Source organism: Hylobates moloch, unplaced genomic scaffold (genome assembly GCF_009828535.3).
Source record: "Hylobates moloch isolate HMO894 unplaced genomic scaffold, HMol_V3 SCAFFOLD_1, whole genome shotgun sequence".
In the NCBI taxonomy this organism is placed as follows: Eukaryota; Metazoa; Chordata; class Mammalia; order Primates; family Hylobatidae; genus Hylobates; species Hylobates moloch.
Window position 1 is genome coordinate 146,115,616 of NW_026652276.1, and position 16,023 is coordinate 146,131,638.

At 36.6% G+C, this 16,023-nt stretch overlaps 1 protein-coding gene across 8 annotated transcripts in view; it reads left to right on the forward strand.

Moving 5' to 3' along the window:
- Positions 1–16,023, forward strand: part of HYCC1 (hyccin PI4KA lipid kinase complex subunit 1) — a 204,359-nt gene that overhangs the window by 126,195 nt on the left and 62,141 nt on the right. For all 8 annotated transcript variants that reach the window (XM_058446527.1, XM_058446524.1, XM_032759512.2 and 5 more), the window contains 3 exons: positions 8,451–8,567; positions 11,695–11,782; positions 12,598–12,757. In XM_058446527.1, the coding sequence (XP_058302510.1) occupies positions 8,451–8,567; positions 11,695–11,782; positions 12,598–12,757 (365 nt within the window). The remainder of the gene's footprint in view (positions 1–8,450; positions 8,568–11,694; positions 11,783–12,597; positions 12,758–16,023) is intronic.

Sequence of the window (16,023 nt, forward strand, 5' to 3'; positions counted from 1 at the left end):
TACTATAAGCTTTGCCTTCCTGATTCAGACTGATTGATGGCCAGCTTGATAGCCTGTTTTCTTCCTACATAGTATGTGTGAACAACTTGAAGAAGAGATCTGACAGCAAGCAAGAGCTAAACTGAATAAGCTATAGTCAAGAAGCTTTTGTTCTCTGCTAGTACTAAACATATATGGCACTATGAAAAGAAATATACTCACCAATGCTACAAAGAAGTTTTGCTAGTATATGCCAGAGTCCTCTAAGTTTGAGGAAATGATTTCTTTCTGTTGGACATTTAATACAAGGCTGTTTAACAAATGGCTTATCTTTTTTGATGTGGAATATAAATATTAAGAATGAAACTATGCTCAGCTATTAAGTTAAATTCTTTCCCATTGTCTAAGGGACAGCTCTGATTTTTGTTTAGCTAGTGAGTCATCTAACTGACGAACCTGGATATGGATAGCTGTGAGTTCCTGATCAGTGTATTTGTTTCTGTGTACCTGTAATGAATCCCTGCCTCTCTCCTCACTTCTAGGCCAATTTTTCTGACCACCTGAACAGATTGTTTTCTGTCAATTAAGGGCAGCTTTGTTACGAGTAAGCCATTTTGCTCCTGACTAATGAAATTTATATAAATATAAAGCACTTAATGCAGCATCAGCCACTTTATTATCATCTAGTAAATGACAGCTGGCATATTATTGTACCCCATCAGTGAGCACACACATTCACTATGGATGCACATAAGTCATTGCTTTCATTTTTTTTCTCACCTGTTTGCTATGACTGTATCAACAATTCTAGAGCGTATCTGATATTAGGTCATTTCTGGTTGAAAGAACCTATGGCAAATTTTTCAGTTGCTTGTTATTTTATTTGGAAACTTCTTTTTACCAGTATCTAAATCTTGCCCATCCTTCACAACCCAACTAAAATAATCTTTCCTCCAACTATGTGAGCATGATTTTTTGTGTGTGATCTTCACTTGAGAAACATGACAGAAGATGCAGACTTTATTAAGCTCTTAAAGAGCAGAACAAGCAGGACAGAAAAGTGCTCATTACTATTCAGGCAATTCTTCCACTTTCTCTTTTCTCCTTTCGCCTTTTTCTATTCTCCTAGACTTTTCCTCTCCACTTCTCTCTGCCCCCTCTTTTTTTTTTTTTTTTTTTTTTTTGAGATGGGGTCTTTCTCTGTTGCCCAGGCTGGAGTGCAGTGGCACAATCTCTGCTCACTGTAACCTCCGCCTCCCAGGCTCAAGCAATTCTTGTGCCTCAGCATCCTGAGTAGCTGTGACTACAGGCAAATGCCACCATGCCCAGCTAATTGCTTGTATTTTTAGTAGAGACAGGGTTTCGCCATGTTGCCCAGGCGGGTCTCAAACTCCTGAGCTCAGGCACTCCAGGGGCCTCAGCCTCCCAAAGTGTTTACAGATGTGAGCCACCACACCCAGCCTGTTTCCCCTTTTCAGCCAAGTTTCTACTCACTAGCCTGATGATCTGAATAATAATCTGATAATAATATTATTATATTATATATAATATTATAATTATATATTTATATATAAATATAATATTATAATTATATATTTATATACAAATATATTATCGGAATATATTTATATTATCTGATAATAACCTTTCTTTTCTACTTTCGGTTCTGGTCTACCATGAATAAGTAAACTCACTGGAATGGGTCTTCCTAATCATTGTATGGTTTGTAACTGAGGCTATATTAACAATCTCAAAAGTTTATTTTTATTCTAAGAATGATACACGTGTCTCTCACCAGAGAATGAGAATCACAACAAGAGTTTTTCTCACTTACACATTGATGCTAAGAACTTCTCCAAGAAATATATTGACCAAATACACCTTCCAGAAGGGATTTTATTTTCACATGCCTTGTGAATTTGGCAGAGTAAATTTAATACAGACATAGCTGTTATGGCACTCAGCTGCTCTTTTGTAAGGGCATATCCTTATGTTTGGATTTGTGAAGGGAAATCAGAGAACTTCAGGACATAGCCGTGATGAACAGAGGAGCCAGGCATTCATGTGGCATATAGCTTTATTGCTTTGTTTTTTTGGCATTTAAGTTTAGTGAAGGGTATATGGGCAAACAATATCCTTGAAGATAGGAATCAGAAAAAACTTAATTCAGAGAATTCTTAAGTACCAAAATAAAGGAGTACAGAAAAGCGATGCCATTACCAGTTAATGATGCAGAGGGATAGGACTAGACTATTTTGGGTCTCAGCTCAAATGATATCTCCTTGGAGAGGCTTTCCGTGACCATCATTCCTAAAGTAGCACTTTCCCACCCTAGTTTATTTCCTTGTAGCACTCATAACACTATAATTGTTTGTTCTTTTGATATAGACTATCAACTGCTAGAAACTTCATGAGGTCAGGAACTTTGTTTTGTTCACTGCTGTATCACAACAGCTTAGAAGTGCCTGGCATATGATAGAACCTCAATAACTGTTGAATGAATGAATGATAGATGAGCTCTTCAACTCAGATTTATGATTTGATAAGTAGAGTTAGGATTAAAGGAAATAATTGGGTTTTTACTTTGAAAAAATCTTTCATTGGTAAATAAAATCACCAGTTTTAGTTTTCTTAGTTATAAAACATTAACCATTTGCATTTCTGAATAAACGTTTAATTTCAGCCTCTGATAGATGATCACTTATTTCCTTACAAGTAGCTAGTATAGAAAATGAGAGAATCTGGAATTTTATTTCCTTTGTAAATCTTTCATGTGTGTTGGTATTTGAGAGAATTGTCTCTGTAATTCTTACATAAAGTAAATTTAAAAGATGAGTGACCACCCTAGAGCCATGCAAATATTTTTTTAAGTTGTATAATAACAACAATAACTTATCTATGTTCTGTTTCCTGAACCCTATACTATTTCCTTCCTGATTCCTAAACCTGTATATTCAATCCAGGAACCATCTCTGTCAACATGTCCCATAGATACCGTGTAAGTTTTAGGACTCTTCCTATGGCAGCCAACTGATATCTATATCAAACTAAATTATACCAAAGGGGCCAGATGCGGTGGCTCATGCCTGTAATCCTAGAACTTTGGGAGGCCGAGGCGGGCAGATCACTTGAGGTCAGGAGTTTGAGACCAGCCTGGCCAACATGGCAAAATCCCACCTCTACTAAAAATACAAAAATTAGCCAGATATAGTGGTGGGTGCCTGTAATCCCTTCTACATGGGAGGCTGAGTCAGGAGAATCACTTGAACCCGGGATGTGGAGGTTGCAATGAGCTGAGATCATCATGCCACTACCCTCCAGCCTGGGTGACAGAGCGAGACTCCATCTCAAAAAAAAAAAAAAAAACCTAGATTTTTGTACCTAGGAAGAGCAGTCATGGAACTGGCCTCAGGATGGCCAGATGGTGGCTCATGCCTGTAATCCCAGCACTTTGGGAGGCCATGGCGGGTGGATCACTTGAGATCAAGAGCTTGAGACCAACCTGGCCAACATGGTGAAGCCCTGTCTCTAATAGAAATACACACACACACACACACACACAAAATAAACAGGTGTGGTGTGGGAGGCTGAGGCATGAGAGTCACTTGAGCCCCGGAGGTGGAGGGTGCAGTAAGCAGAGATTGCACCACTGCACTCCAGCCTGGGCAACAGAGTGAGATTCCATCTTAAAAAACAAACAAACAAAAAGAACTGGCCTCAGGATCAGCTGGATCTAGAGACTCAAGATATTTTTAGGATATTCCCTCCCATCTCATCATCTTCATTTGTTGGCACTGTACTTTGTTTTTGCAGATAGATTTCTTCCATGTGGTAAGAACAGTGACCTCAGGCAGCTAAAGGCTTACATTGTCTACTTTTTTTTTTTTTTTTTTGAGATGGAGTCTCACTCTGTCTCCCAGGCTGGAGTGCAGTGGCGTGATCCCAGCTCATTGCAACCTCTGCCTCCTGGGTTCAAGCAATTCTCCTGCCTCAGCCTCCTGAGTAGCTGGGATTACAGGCGCATGGCACCATGCTGGGCCAATTTTTGTATTTTTAATAGAAATGGGGTTTCACCATGTTGGCCAGGCTCGTCTTGAAACCTAACCTTGTGATCCATCTGCCTTGGCCTCCCAAAGTGCTGAGATTACAGGCGTGAGCCACTGTGCCAGGCCCTTACATTGTGTACTTTTGGTGACCTCAGCAGAAAGAACTTCTCCCAGCTTCAGTATTAAAAACATCCAGCAAAGGGTGTGCCAGCCTGAGACTTCTACATATCCCTTTGGGGCCATGTTGAGTAATATAATTGGAAGAGTACTCTGTCAGGTTAAATATTGCTTTGGTTGTATTAACACAGATAAACAATGATAACTTAAATAAAGTAGATATTTATTTCTCTCTCACATAAAAGTCCAAGCTGGTAGGTGGTCTCAGAGGTAGATTGCTTATGTTTCCAATGTGTTCAAGTTGCTTCTGTCTGGGGATTCTGCCATTTCCTATGGTATTGCCCTTGTTGATATGGTCTCAGATCACTACTATTACAACTGCCTTCTATCCTGCAAGCAGGGAGAAAAGGAGTGAACGGCATGTAGCTGCTTTTTAGCAGTATGACATAGAAGTTTTTTTAGGGGTATGACCCGGAAGTTTTACCAGGTTGGTTAATACACCATTGTCTAGAACTTAGTCACATGATCACATCTAAATGCAAGGAAAGCTAGAAAACGTAGTCTCTAGTGGAGCAGCTGCCGTTCCTAGCTAAAATTGCTGGGGGAAAGGAAGGGAATGTGACTTATATGTATGTATTATTAAAAATAGATATGGAGGTAGTGATCTCTGTAATAGTTTTATTAGCAGCCTCACCATAATCATGTGATTATTCTTGATTATATAGGGAAAGACTAGTTCCTAAAGGGAAGAGGGATGGCAGTGCTTTTAATAGAAGATAGGGATGGTGGCATGGCAGACAAAATCGATACTATACCACAGTACCTAAAAATCAACATATCTGAAACAGTATATTCCAGTGTTCCTATTTGTTCTAACTCAGTTAATGACACCATCATGTGGTCAGCTATTCAAACTAAATGTGGAAATAATTATCCACTCTTCTTATTTCTTTGGTCTCACCTTCTTTATACTTCCTAGATAGGACTCCAAACCTACCCTTCCTCCTTCTACCCACCATTATGTCTTGTATTCAGTCCTCCTTCATCTCACTGCTGGGATCCTCATCCCACCCATCTCCAGTTTCAGTGAACTCTTCCAATATAGCCAGAGTGATGTTATCAGAAGACCAATCTGATTTTGGTACTCCTTTGCTTAAAACAAAACAAAACATCTTTAGTTGCTTACCAGTGTCTATGTGGTAAAACCTAGCAGGTTATAAGATATTCATGATCTGGCTCCATGATGTGATGAGCTTCTCTAGTATTTCCTAGTGTCCTAGCCCTCTATCCTGCTAAAATGTCCACAGTCTCCTCAATGTCATGCTGTTTCATCCCACCTCTGCCTTTGAACTTTCCTGTTTTCCACTTGGAAAAATATCACTTTTTCTTCAAGACTCAATTCAAAGGAATCTCTTTTCTGAGAATTCCTCTCTGACTCTCCACTTCTTCCACCTGAGTTTACCATTCTCTCCTTTACCACCTCTTGAACTTGTTCATTGAAAACATTTGCTTACTACACAGTCTCCATGATTAGATTGTGAGTCCCTGTGGGTGCTACATCCATCGTGTATATCTCTAGAGTCTGACACAGTATCAGTCTTTAGTAAATATTTACAGAATGAATAAATGAATTAATTGAAAATTTCTTTCATCCATTGGTCCTCTATTATTTACAACCATACAACCATCCCTATCATAAAAGTGTAAGATGTAAGAAAGTAAAATTTTTTGTTTGCTTCTTTAGTTAATAAGAGTAACAGGAGTCTCTATTCTAGTTTGGGCATGCATTTTTGTAAATTCAAACAAAACTTGAATTTGTTTTATTTCCCATGCAGCTAATTTTTCTGTTTCCCTGTTTACTTTTTCCTCTTGGTTCTAAAAAGTTCTGGGATCCTCTAATATCAAATGCATTTATGTTGATTTTTTAAAGTTGCTCTGAATTAATGACATTCTTGGGGAATATTTTTGAAATGGTCTGTGGCATACTTGGACATTTTAAAGTAAAGGCTTTGATTCATTGAGTAGAGGAAATAACTTTAAGTTCTAGGTAGTGAGTGCAGGGGAAGAGTGAGTAAATAATTACAATCTATTGGCTAGTACTATATTAAGTGAAGCTCATATTATATCAAGCATAGAATATTATGTGAAAGCATCTATTTTCTAGTAAATTTGTTTATTAAAAATAAAAACTTACTGTTTATTTTAAAAACAGTGCATGCTGACCAACATGGTGAAACCCCATCTCTACTAAATACAGAAAAATCAGGTGGGCGTGGTGGCACAGTCCTGTAGTCCCAGATACTTGGGAGGCTGAGTCAGGAGAATTGCTTGAACCTGGTAGGCAGAGGTGGCAGTGAACCAAGATCACGTCACTGCACTCCAGCCTGGGCAACAAGAGGGAAACTCCATCTCAAAAACAAAAACAAGAAACAAACAAACAATAAAACAGTGCATGTTGGTCAGAAAGTTCAAAAATACATGTAAATATAAAGAAGAAAATAGATCCATAATCCCACAGATCAGAGATAACTATGACTTTTTAATGTTCTTTTCGCAGCGACACACACTATATGCCTATTTGTTTATTGCAAAATGGGATTATGCTGCATCTGTTGTTTTGGACAGTTTTTTTCCCTGTCATTTAAATAGATTTTCAAAACATTGTGTTTAGTTTCTATAGTATTCTCTGAATGATTTATATAATTGTTCTCCTGTGTTGGACTTTAGGTTGCTTCCTTTTCATTATAATAAATACTCCTTAGCTTTAGTACTCTTAAATATTCCTCACTATAATACGTATTTCTGGAGCTGAGTGTGATACCTGTAATCTCAGCGACTGGGAGGCTGAGGTGGGAGGATCATTTGAGGTCAGGAGTTCAAGACCAGCCTGGACAACATAGCAAGACCCCATCTCAAAAAAAAAATTTTTTTAACAGCTAGGTGTGGTGACATGCACTTGTACTCGGGAGGCTGAGATGGGGAGATTGCTGGAACCCAGGAGTTCAAGGCTGCAGTGAGCCATGATCATGCCACTACATTCCAGCCTAGGCACACAGCAAGACCTTGACTTTAAAAAACTAATAATAATAAATAAATATTTCTTTTTTTTTTCTTTTTTTTTTAGTTTCCATGTCTTCTTTTTATTTTTATTTTTTTACTTTAAGTTCTGGGACACATGTGCTGAACGTGCAGGTTTGTTACATAGGTATACATGTGCCAAGAAATAAATATTTATTTACATGTCATTTTGTTTATGGTAATTTTTTTAAAAAAAAAAAAGAAAAGGTAAGATCTATTGATCTTTCTTTAGGGTTCTACCTTTGGTTTCATGTTTAGGTAGCATGCAAAGAGTATGTAACTATTTGCCTATGTTTTATTTCCTTTGTGGTTTTTAAACATTAACAGTTATAATCTATCTGAAGTTTATTATGGTATACTGTATGAAGTTTGAGTCTAATTTATAGAATTTTTTTGGATCCTGCAGTTTGTGTCAAGAACTTTGTCAGGAATTGTGGATCATACCACACATCTATTTATGACAAATAGTGCCAAGTTTCTTTTCTTTCTTTCTTTCTTTCTTTTTCTTTCTTTCTTTCTTTCTTTCTCTTTCTTTCTTTCTTTCTTTCTTTCTTTCTTTCTTTCTTTCTTTCTTTCTTTCTTTTTCTTTCTTTCTCTCTCTCTCTCTCTCTTTCTTTCTTTCTTTCTTTAATGGAATCTCACTCTGTCACCCAGGCTGGAGTGCAGTGGCTCGATCTTGGCTTACTGCAACCTCCACCTCCCAGGTTCAAGTGATTGTGCTGCCTCAGCCTCCCTAGTAGCTGGGAATACAGGCACATGCCACCATACCCGGCTAATTTTTGTATTTTTACTAGAGACAGGGTTTTACCATATTGGCCAGGCTGGTCTCGAACTCCTGGACTAGGTGATCCACCTGCCTTGGCCTCCCAAAGTGTTGAGATAACAGGCATGAGCCACTGAGCCTGGGCAGTGCCAAGTTTCATGTAGTAGGTTTAGCGGTACCCAAAAATTATTGGTAATTAATTGACCAAAATTAGTGAACTAACCAGTAAGTGAATCTGGTTTACTTAACTCTGTGTATCAACATACCTCAGCTTTATATGTTTTTTCCTGGTATAACTTACTCAGGAATATATTACAGACAAATGTTCTGTTTGGAAAGATTCTTTGTTTCATAAATATTAGGTTTGTTATGAAAGTGTACCTAGTACATTGTTGGCTTATAAATGTTAAAATAAATCACCTAAGTTTTTACCAATTTTACAAATACATTTATTTTGGTTTTTCTAGAATCTGTGTTTGTGGCTATCCTCGACAACATGTAAGAAAATACAAAGGTATAAGTAGCAGGATACCAGTTTCTTCAGGATTCATGGTGCAAATGTTAACAGGGATTTATTTTGCCTTGTAAGTATCTCATCATATGCAAAATAAACATTTAATTTCTTTGGAAAATTATAGTCTGTTAATCTATTGTCACCATATTATAATGTCAATAGATAAGTGATTTGCATACTTTTTGTGAAATATGAAGATCTAGATAATAGTTTTAAAGTATTAAAACTATATTTTAATACTTTAAAACTATTATCTAAGTTTAAAACATATCTTTTAAAGTTCTGAAGAATTTTTAACCAACTAAAACACTTTATCATCTTTCTTAAATTCAAAGACGGAATGAAAATTAGTAACACTTAAATATATTCATGGTCCCTTTCTTCATTTTTTTTTTTGCTATAATTTCCATATAGCTTTTTTTCCTCAAGAAATATATTTTTCCATTTGCCAGAAACTTTAGCTCTTAAAAAAATTTCAGAGCCTCTTTGATTAGAAATAGTTTATTATTAGCTTTCTATTAGTTTCTAATATTGGCACTCAGTCTCAGTCTTACCTAATGACCTGGGTACTAATATTTTTCTTTGAACCCTATCTTTTACTTTATAATTCTCTTATTATACGTATCTCATTTACTTTGCATTATATTCACTTGATACTTTTAATTTTCTCTACTAGAGTATAAACTTTTTGAAGGCAGAATTTATAAACTTTTTAAAGGCAGAATTTATGGTCTGTGGGCCCAGTCTGGCCTGATGCCTGTTTTTGTCAAGTTTTTTGTAATACAGTCATGCCTGTTTGTTTATGTATTGTCTATAGCTGCTTTTGTGTTGCAATGGCAGAGTTGAATAGTTGAGATTGTACGGCCCACAAGCCTAAAATACTTGTTGTCTGGCCCATTAAGAAAAAATTTTCTGACCCTTGTGTTAGACCATTAATATTGTCCCACAGTTCTTGGATGCTCTGATCTACTTTATCTTTTTTCTTTGTGTTTCAGTTTGAGTAATTTCTGTTAGCTATATCTTCAGCATTTATGGATTTTTTTCCTTGACTAGGTCAAGTCTAGAAAGGAGACCACTGAAGGCATTTTTCATCTCTGTTACCGTGTTTTATTTCTAACCATTTCATTAGACTCTTTCTTGTAGTTCCCGTCTCTTTGCTGAAATCTTCATCTGTTCATGCATGTTGTCCGTCTTTTCCACTAGAGCCTTTAGTATATTAGTCATAGTTATTTTAATTTCCCAAATAACTTCAACGTTTAGGTCATCTATGAATTTAGTTCCACTGCTTGCTTTATCTCTTGACAGAGTTCGTCTTGTTTGTTTTGCTTTTTATGTGCCTTGTAGTTTTTGATTGTCCATGATTTTGTTTGGCAGTAGGACAGTAGAGACTGACGTAAATATTATTTATGACAGGAAACGGGCATGCCTCTTCTAGGCTGCTAGTGGAATTATTATAGGCAGAAGTGACCTAGGATTGGGTTCTGTTGTTATGGTTACCCTCAGGGCACCATCTACTTCAAATTCCACTGGTGCTACCTGGTACTTAGGTGGAGAGCTGGATTGCTGGAGGGTTTTTCTTAATACTCCTGCTTCATCCTCAGCTTTCAGCCTTCCCTGTATGCCTCCACTGCAGATAGGTTTCTCTCCATGTTCTCGCTCCTTCCTCCAGCAGTAGAGTTCTGTTGCTTGGTTCTGGGTGTGCACTAGCCTGGTGGTGGCTGGTGGGGTTGGGGGGGAGGTGTGGAAATGGGGGGAGGTAGTGTTCTCTGTTGTCCTGGTCCAGCCTCAGTTTTAGGCTGATCCCATGTCCCTGCATCTCTGGGATGGGAGTTTCTCAGTGGTCCTTCCCCTTCATTAATGACCCCTCTACTTATCTCAGCATAGAATGAGAGGTTTTTTGCTTTTTTTCTTTTTTTCTTACCCTCAGAGCCGAATTGGTCTTCACTTGCACCCTGTGGGGTGAAAGGGTTTGCTGCTTTTTCTCCAAAGGCTTTAAAATTTTTGTTCCGTGTGATAAAGGCATCTGGCTGGGTCTTTGTACTTTTCTCACAGGAGTGGTTACTCTTTTCCTTCAGGCCTATACCATCAAGGGCAGTTTTCTCTGACCTGCCGTTTCTAGTTTTACTTGTGAGTGCCTAAAGGAGATTTACTGCGAAGAGCCTATGGTGGATACAGGCTCCCACTTGTATGTGCTTTTAGAGATTCTATACTCTCCTGCTAGCCCATGAGGTACCTTTTAGCCATCTGGCTTCTAGGAATTTGTTAAGAAGATTAGCTAAATGTTTCTTACCTGCTTGTATTGTGGCCCATCTCTCCTTAGAGGCACCTGTGTCCCTTTAGGGTTCTGGCTACGTGGATGCCCTTGTTACCTCAGCTCTTTGATGGATTCATGAGAATTTATAATTTTATAGATTACCTGGCTTTATCTTGTTTTTATGGAGGGAGCAATGTTCTTGCCAGTTTTTAGGCCTCGCTTGCACTCTTGATGTAATTTGTACCTCTTTGTTTTGTTGGAAGTTGATCAAGCCACTATATCTCTGTTCATTTTTGTAATTTAGCTGATTTTTAGGAAGGGTTTGGCATATCTTTGAAAATTATGCATACAAACGCATTCACACATGCACACACACACATGCACAGACACACACACTCACACACACATGCACGCACACACACACTCACACACACATGCATGCACACTTTCCCTCATGTTGCTCTGCTATTTGCAACATGTAGCAAATACACTTCTAAGTGATTATCAAAATGCAAAGAAATAACTACTCAGGATACTGCAAGCCACATTGGTTGTAGATTCTCATTAAAAACTGTGGGAGTTACAGAGTAATTTGGCCATAAAGTGTTCTGAACATTATTCTAAGGTATATAATTTATTATTCTCTGATTTGCTTTGAAAGTATAAACTGCTTTGAAATTGCCTTAGCTTTTTAAAATTTCTGTTCTATAAATAGTCATGTTCTTTAGAGACGAAATGTACATCTATAAAATTTTCTTTGCTATTAATAGGCATTTAGATGCAATTGAAAGGAATTCAAAGATTTAAAAATACATTTTTAAGAGGAGTAGAATGTTAAGCAATGTGCTAACATTTATTTTCTTCAGTAAAGATAGTTTCTCATTGTATTTTGTTCAGTTATAAATAATTATAATTTCTTCATTTAATTCATCTAATTTTATAGTTATAATGGAGAATGGGATCTAGCTCAAAAAGCACTGGATGATATTATATACAGAGCCCAGCTAGAATTATATCCAGAGCCATTGCTGGTAGGTGCCTGACTTATTTATGTAAATTTTATAATTTAAGATTTCTCAATTTAGAACTATAAATTGAGAGAGAGTTATTCATAGTTCATTAATATGTCATTAATACTCAGTGTATTCATGCTCTGGTTATACATGGAAGTTTCATAACTTAGAAAAGTAACAAATACTTTTTTTTTTTAATTTTCTTTGAGATGGAGTTTCATTCTTGTTTCCCAGGCTGGAGTGCAATGGCACGATCTCGGCTCTCCGCAACCTCCGCCTCCTGGGTTCAAGCGATTCTCCTGCCTCAGCCTCCCGAGTAGCTGGGATTACAGGCATGTGCCACCATGCCCAGCTAATTTTTTGTATTTTTAGTAGAGACGGGATTTATTCATGTTGGTCAGGCTGATCTCAAACTCCTGACCTCAGGTGATCAGCCCCCCTCGGCCTCCCAAATTGCTGGGATTACAGGCGTGAGCCACTGCACCCGGCCAAAATAAAAATTTTTATTAGACCGACTTCCTAGACACCTAACAGTCTTTTTAACTTATGAGAATTGTTCTCCTTAACATACTTTAGCTGCATTTATTAATTAAAATTAGGCATTTGGAAATCTAATTGAATATTTTGAAATTTTTAACTTCGTCATTTACATATTGTTTTAACCATGAATTTCCCTCTGAGCCTCCTATTCTTATCTTAGAGGATTTCTGTATCATCTTATAAAATGCTTGGGAAGAGCATCTTTGTATAAGCCTGTTTAGCATCATGTTTTATCTAAGGGTTAGATAATACATCTGCTCATGTTGATCTTCAACTATATTTTTTCTCCTTAGGTTGCTAATGCAATAAAGGCTTCATTGCCTCATGGTCCCGTGAAATCTAATAAGGAAGGTACAAGGTGTATTCAAGTTGAAATCACACCAACTTCCTCTCGAATATCAAGAAATGCAGTAACCAGCATGTCAATAAGGGGTCATAGGTGGAAAAGACATGGTAAGAAATACGTAACTCTTCAAGTCAAACCATTGTTGATTGTTTTACATTTTTCACTGTACTTATGGTGCTATAACTTCTAACTTCAGTAAATAGTAGTCTGGAAGAAAGAGCTGTGGAGTTGCCCTTAACTCCTAATTTATTATCTAGGAGCAATAGGCAATAAGAAAAATGGAGCCCCTTATGTTACACATATGAATGAAAATTTATTTAAAAATGATATTCATTTTGAAATTGTTATTTCAGTAGGAGAGTAAGGAAAATGCATTTTAAAATTACTCATACATTTTGGGCTTGTATTCAAAAGTATTTGCAAATATTCCTTAATTAATATTTCTGATTTCTCAACTCTTAAGCAGGTGAATTTACATATTGAAGTAGAACAACTAATAGGGACTTTAAACACTTTGTCTGGACTTTCTGGTAAAGAATGCCATAGTATTGATGCAACACTAGTTGTTTGTATTTTCTTGAAGTTAATTTTTTTTCAAGATTCTGTGTGTGTATGTGTGTATATATATATATCCCTTCTTGTCTGCTTCATTTTATTATTTTAAAATTTTACTGGAAGTCAATTTCATTCACTATGGCTTTTTCAGTGCTTTCCCATTTCCCTCCCGTGTCTTTTATTTTATTGTTATTTAATTTCGTATTCTTTGTATAACTTCCCTCCTGTCTAGAAGTTATTGTAGTGTCAACAACCAGTCTAAGAAGGAAATTATCACCTTCCTCAGAAGGTAACCATGGTGGGAAGCAAAAAGCTACTTCTTTACCCTAAGCAAACATGTATATTAGAGGTAAAACAAAATCCATTCTCTGTTTTCTTCTTCCTGTAAACTGAGGTGAAAATAGTAGTTCCTTTTGGTATATTTAGTACCGGTTCTGTTGTGGTTTCTATAGAGAAAATGGGAAGGAGAAGAATGGAGCTATTTATGGTAAACTAGAAAGTTGATGATGAGAACAGTTGCCATTGTTTTCACTTAAAGAATCTAGGTGATTGTATGTCAAAAAAGAATAATGATTATCCAGCTTACCTAGTGATCATTTTTGGTGTTTTTAAAGTGTAGCAATTCTTGGAAGTTCCATAGGAAAGCATAAAAGAGGCGGTGATGTTTGCCAATAGCAAGGCAAATTATGCCACCATTTAAAACATACAGTCTAAACATACTTCAGCTTCTTCAGTGAAAATTATGCTACTGAATGGGGCTAGATTACAGGTAGAAAGTAATTTAATTACATATGGTTTACCCTGAGATTGGTTTTTCTGTTTTGGCATTAATGTGTGAAAACAGGCACGGAGGCAATGAAGCAGATCATAGTGGTTACTGTGGCCATAATTGCTTCTAAGCTACTGCTAAAGGAAGCACAAGAATGAATTTTAATTTCTTTTCCACTTTCCTTCTTGCTATTTAGGTAGACATATTGGGAATTTGGGAGATAAATGTAGGTCCTGCAGTTAAAAATGTGAAATATTGATGTTCCCTTGTATTTGTGCATATGTGTGTGTATGAGAGAGAGTATGTGTGCATGTCCAGGCATACATTTAAACAAGGAGGTCTGTACCCTGCAACAAAATGGAAGCCATTTCCCAGAAATATTTTATAGGAAAAAAATTACAAAACAAGAGAAAAGACTGCTTGAATGTATTGTTTCTAGCAGATTCTTAAATATCTTCCAGATTGCATTTTGGCTGCCACTTGAGGGGTTAGCACTCTGTCTTAGGATTGTACCCTCATTAAAGTAGCATTCTTATCACTTGTCCCCCTTCACAATTCTAACACTTGGGAAACTCCTGTTTATTATAACAATAAAGTCACAGATGAGAATATAGAAGTGATGAACTATAAAAAGTAAGTCACATGCATGGAACAGATACAGAATACAGCTTAGCCTTGTTTATCACTCTTCTTTAGTGTGAATTCCCTTTATCTAGTGGACTCTAAAATACTCCTAAGTCCTTCTTATTTGCCTCTGCAGGTAGGTTGCAGTCTCCTCCCTTTTTAGGGTAGTCTTGGCTTTCCCTTCTAGAGCAGTAAAGTTACCATGTTCGGCTGAATTTCAAAGGTTTCTATTTTCCATCCTCATGGTCCTGCTTCCTACTTGAACACATTGTTCTAGGCTCTCTAACAGGCACTGGCTTCCTGTGGGGAAGGTAGACACCTTTGCTGTACTTCTTAGATATATAGACAATTCTCAAATTATAAATAGATTTTTAAATTTAATTGTGTTAATATATAATTCTATTGTTAATATTTATATATAAATCAAAACAAAATTTGTTTATATATTTCTTTAGAAACAATGTTTAAAGGGCTTGTAGATCCCAGGGTGAGCCACAGCAGCCTTTTTATCTCATGATGTTTCTGAAACATAGGACTATGGAATGTAAGTTCAGTTTATGGCTGTGTGAAAATACATTTAGAGTTTCTATATTTAATGGAACTCTAAATGTGTTTCCCATTCCACCCACTCATATCCCTACTATTCCCTCACCACACCAACCCTCACAGTACGACAAATTTCTTCCCAAACCCTCAACTGTATCTATCATACAGTAGAAACAAGGAATATCCCACCCTAAGCCAGTGGTGATGAGGATTGGGAAAGGAGAAGGGACAAGAACCATGAACTTTAAGAAATATTCTTTTTTTTCTCTTTCTCCTTGCCTCTTTGTTTTCCTAGTTTTTGGGAAGAAGAAAGCAATTGGCCCCCCTTTTTTTTTTCTGTTGGAGCTCTTCTGTTTTTCTTTTACTTATTTGTCTTTATTTATTATTGCACTTCCTTTAATTTCTCCTCTTTCTATCTTTTCTGGGTAGAAGAGGGAAAGGAGTGAATGAGGTTTTCTCATGGAAGAAGCCAAGTAAAACTTGCCTTTTTGCTTTTTTTTCCCATCTCCCTTTACCATGAAAGAATATACGTAATTAAGCCATGTGAATGTACTGGTGTGTTTGCATATCTGAGTCACCAAGAATTATTACACAGCCAACAAATACATTAAATTAGAGCAATTAGTGGACATTTATTCTCTTTTATTATCAGTAACAGAAGAATCTTTCAATTTTCTTTACAGCCCAATCTCACATTGTAGTGTGTTTAAAATGAATTTTGAAAAGTTTTAATTGTTCACATTTTAAAATATTTTAAAGCTATTCTAGAATGTATTTTAGGATTCTCTAATGCTTCATAGATCTGCCATTTTTTTCTTAAGGTTAAGAATTATTCACAACATGTTTTAATAGAAAGTATTATAATGGAAGTTTAAAAAT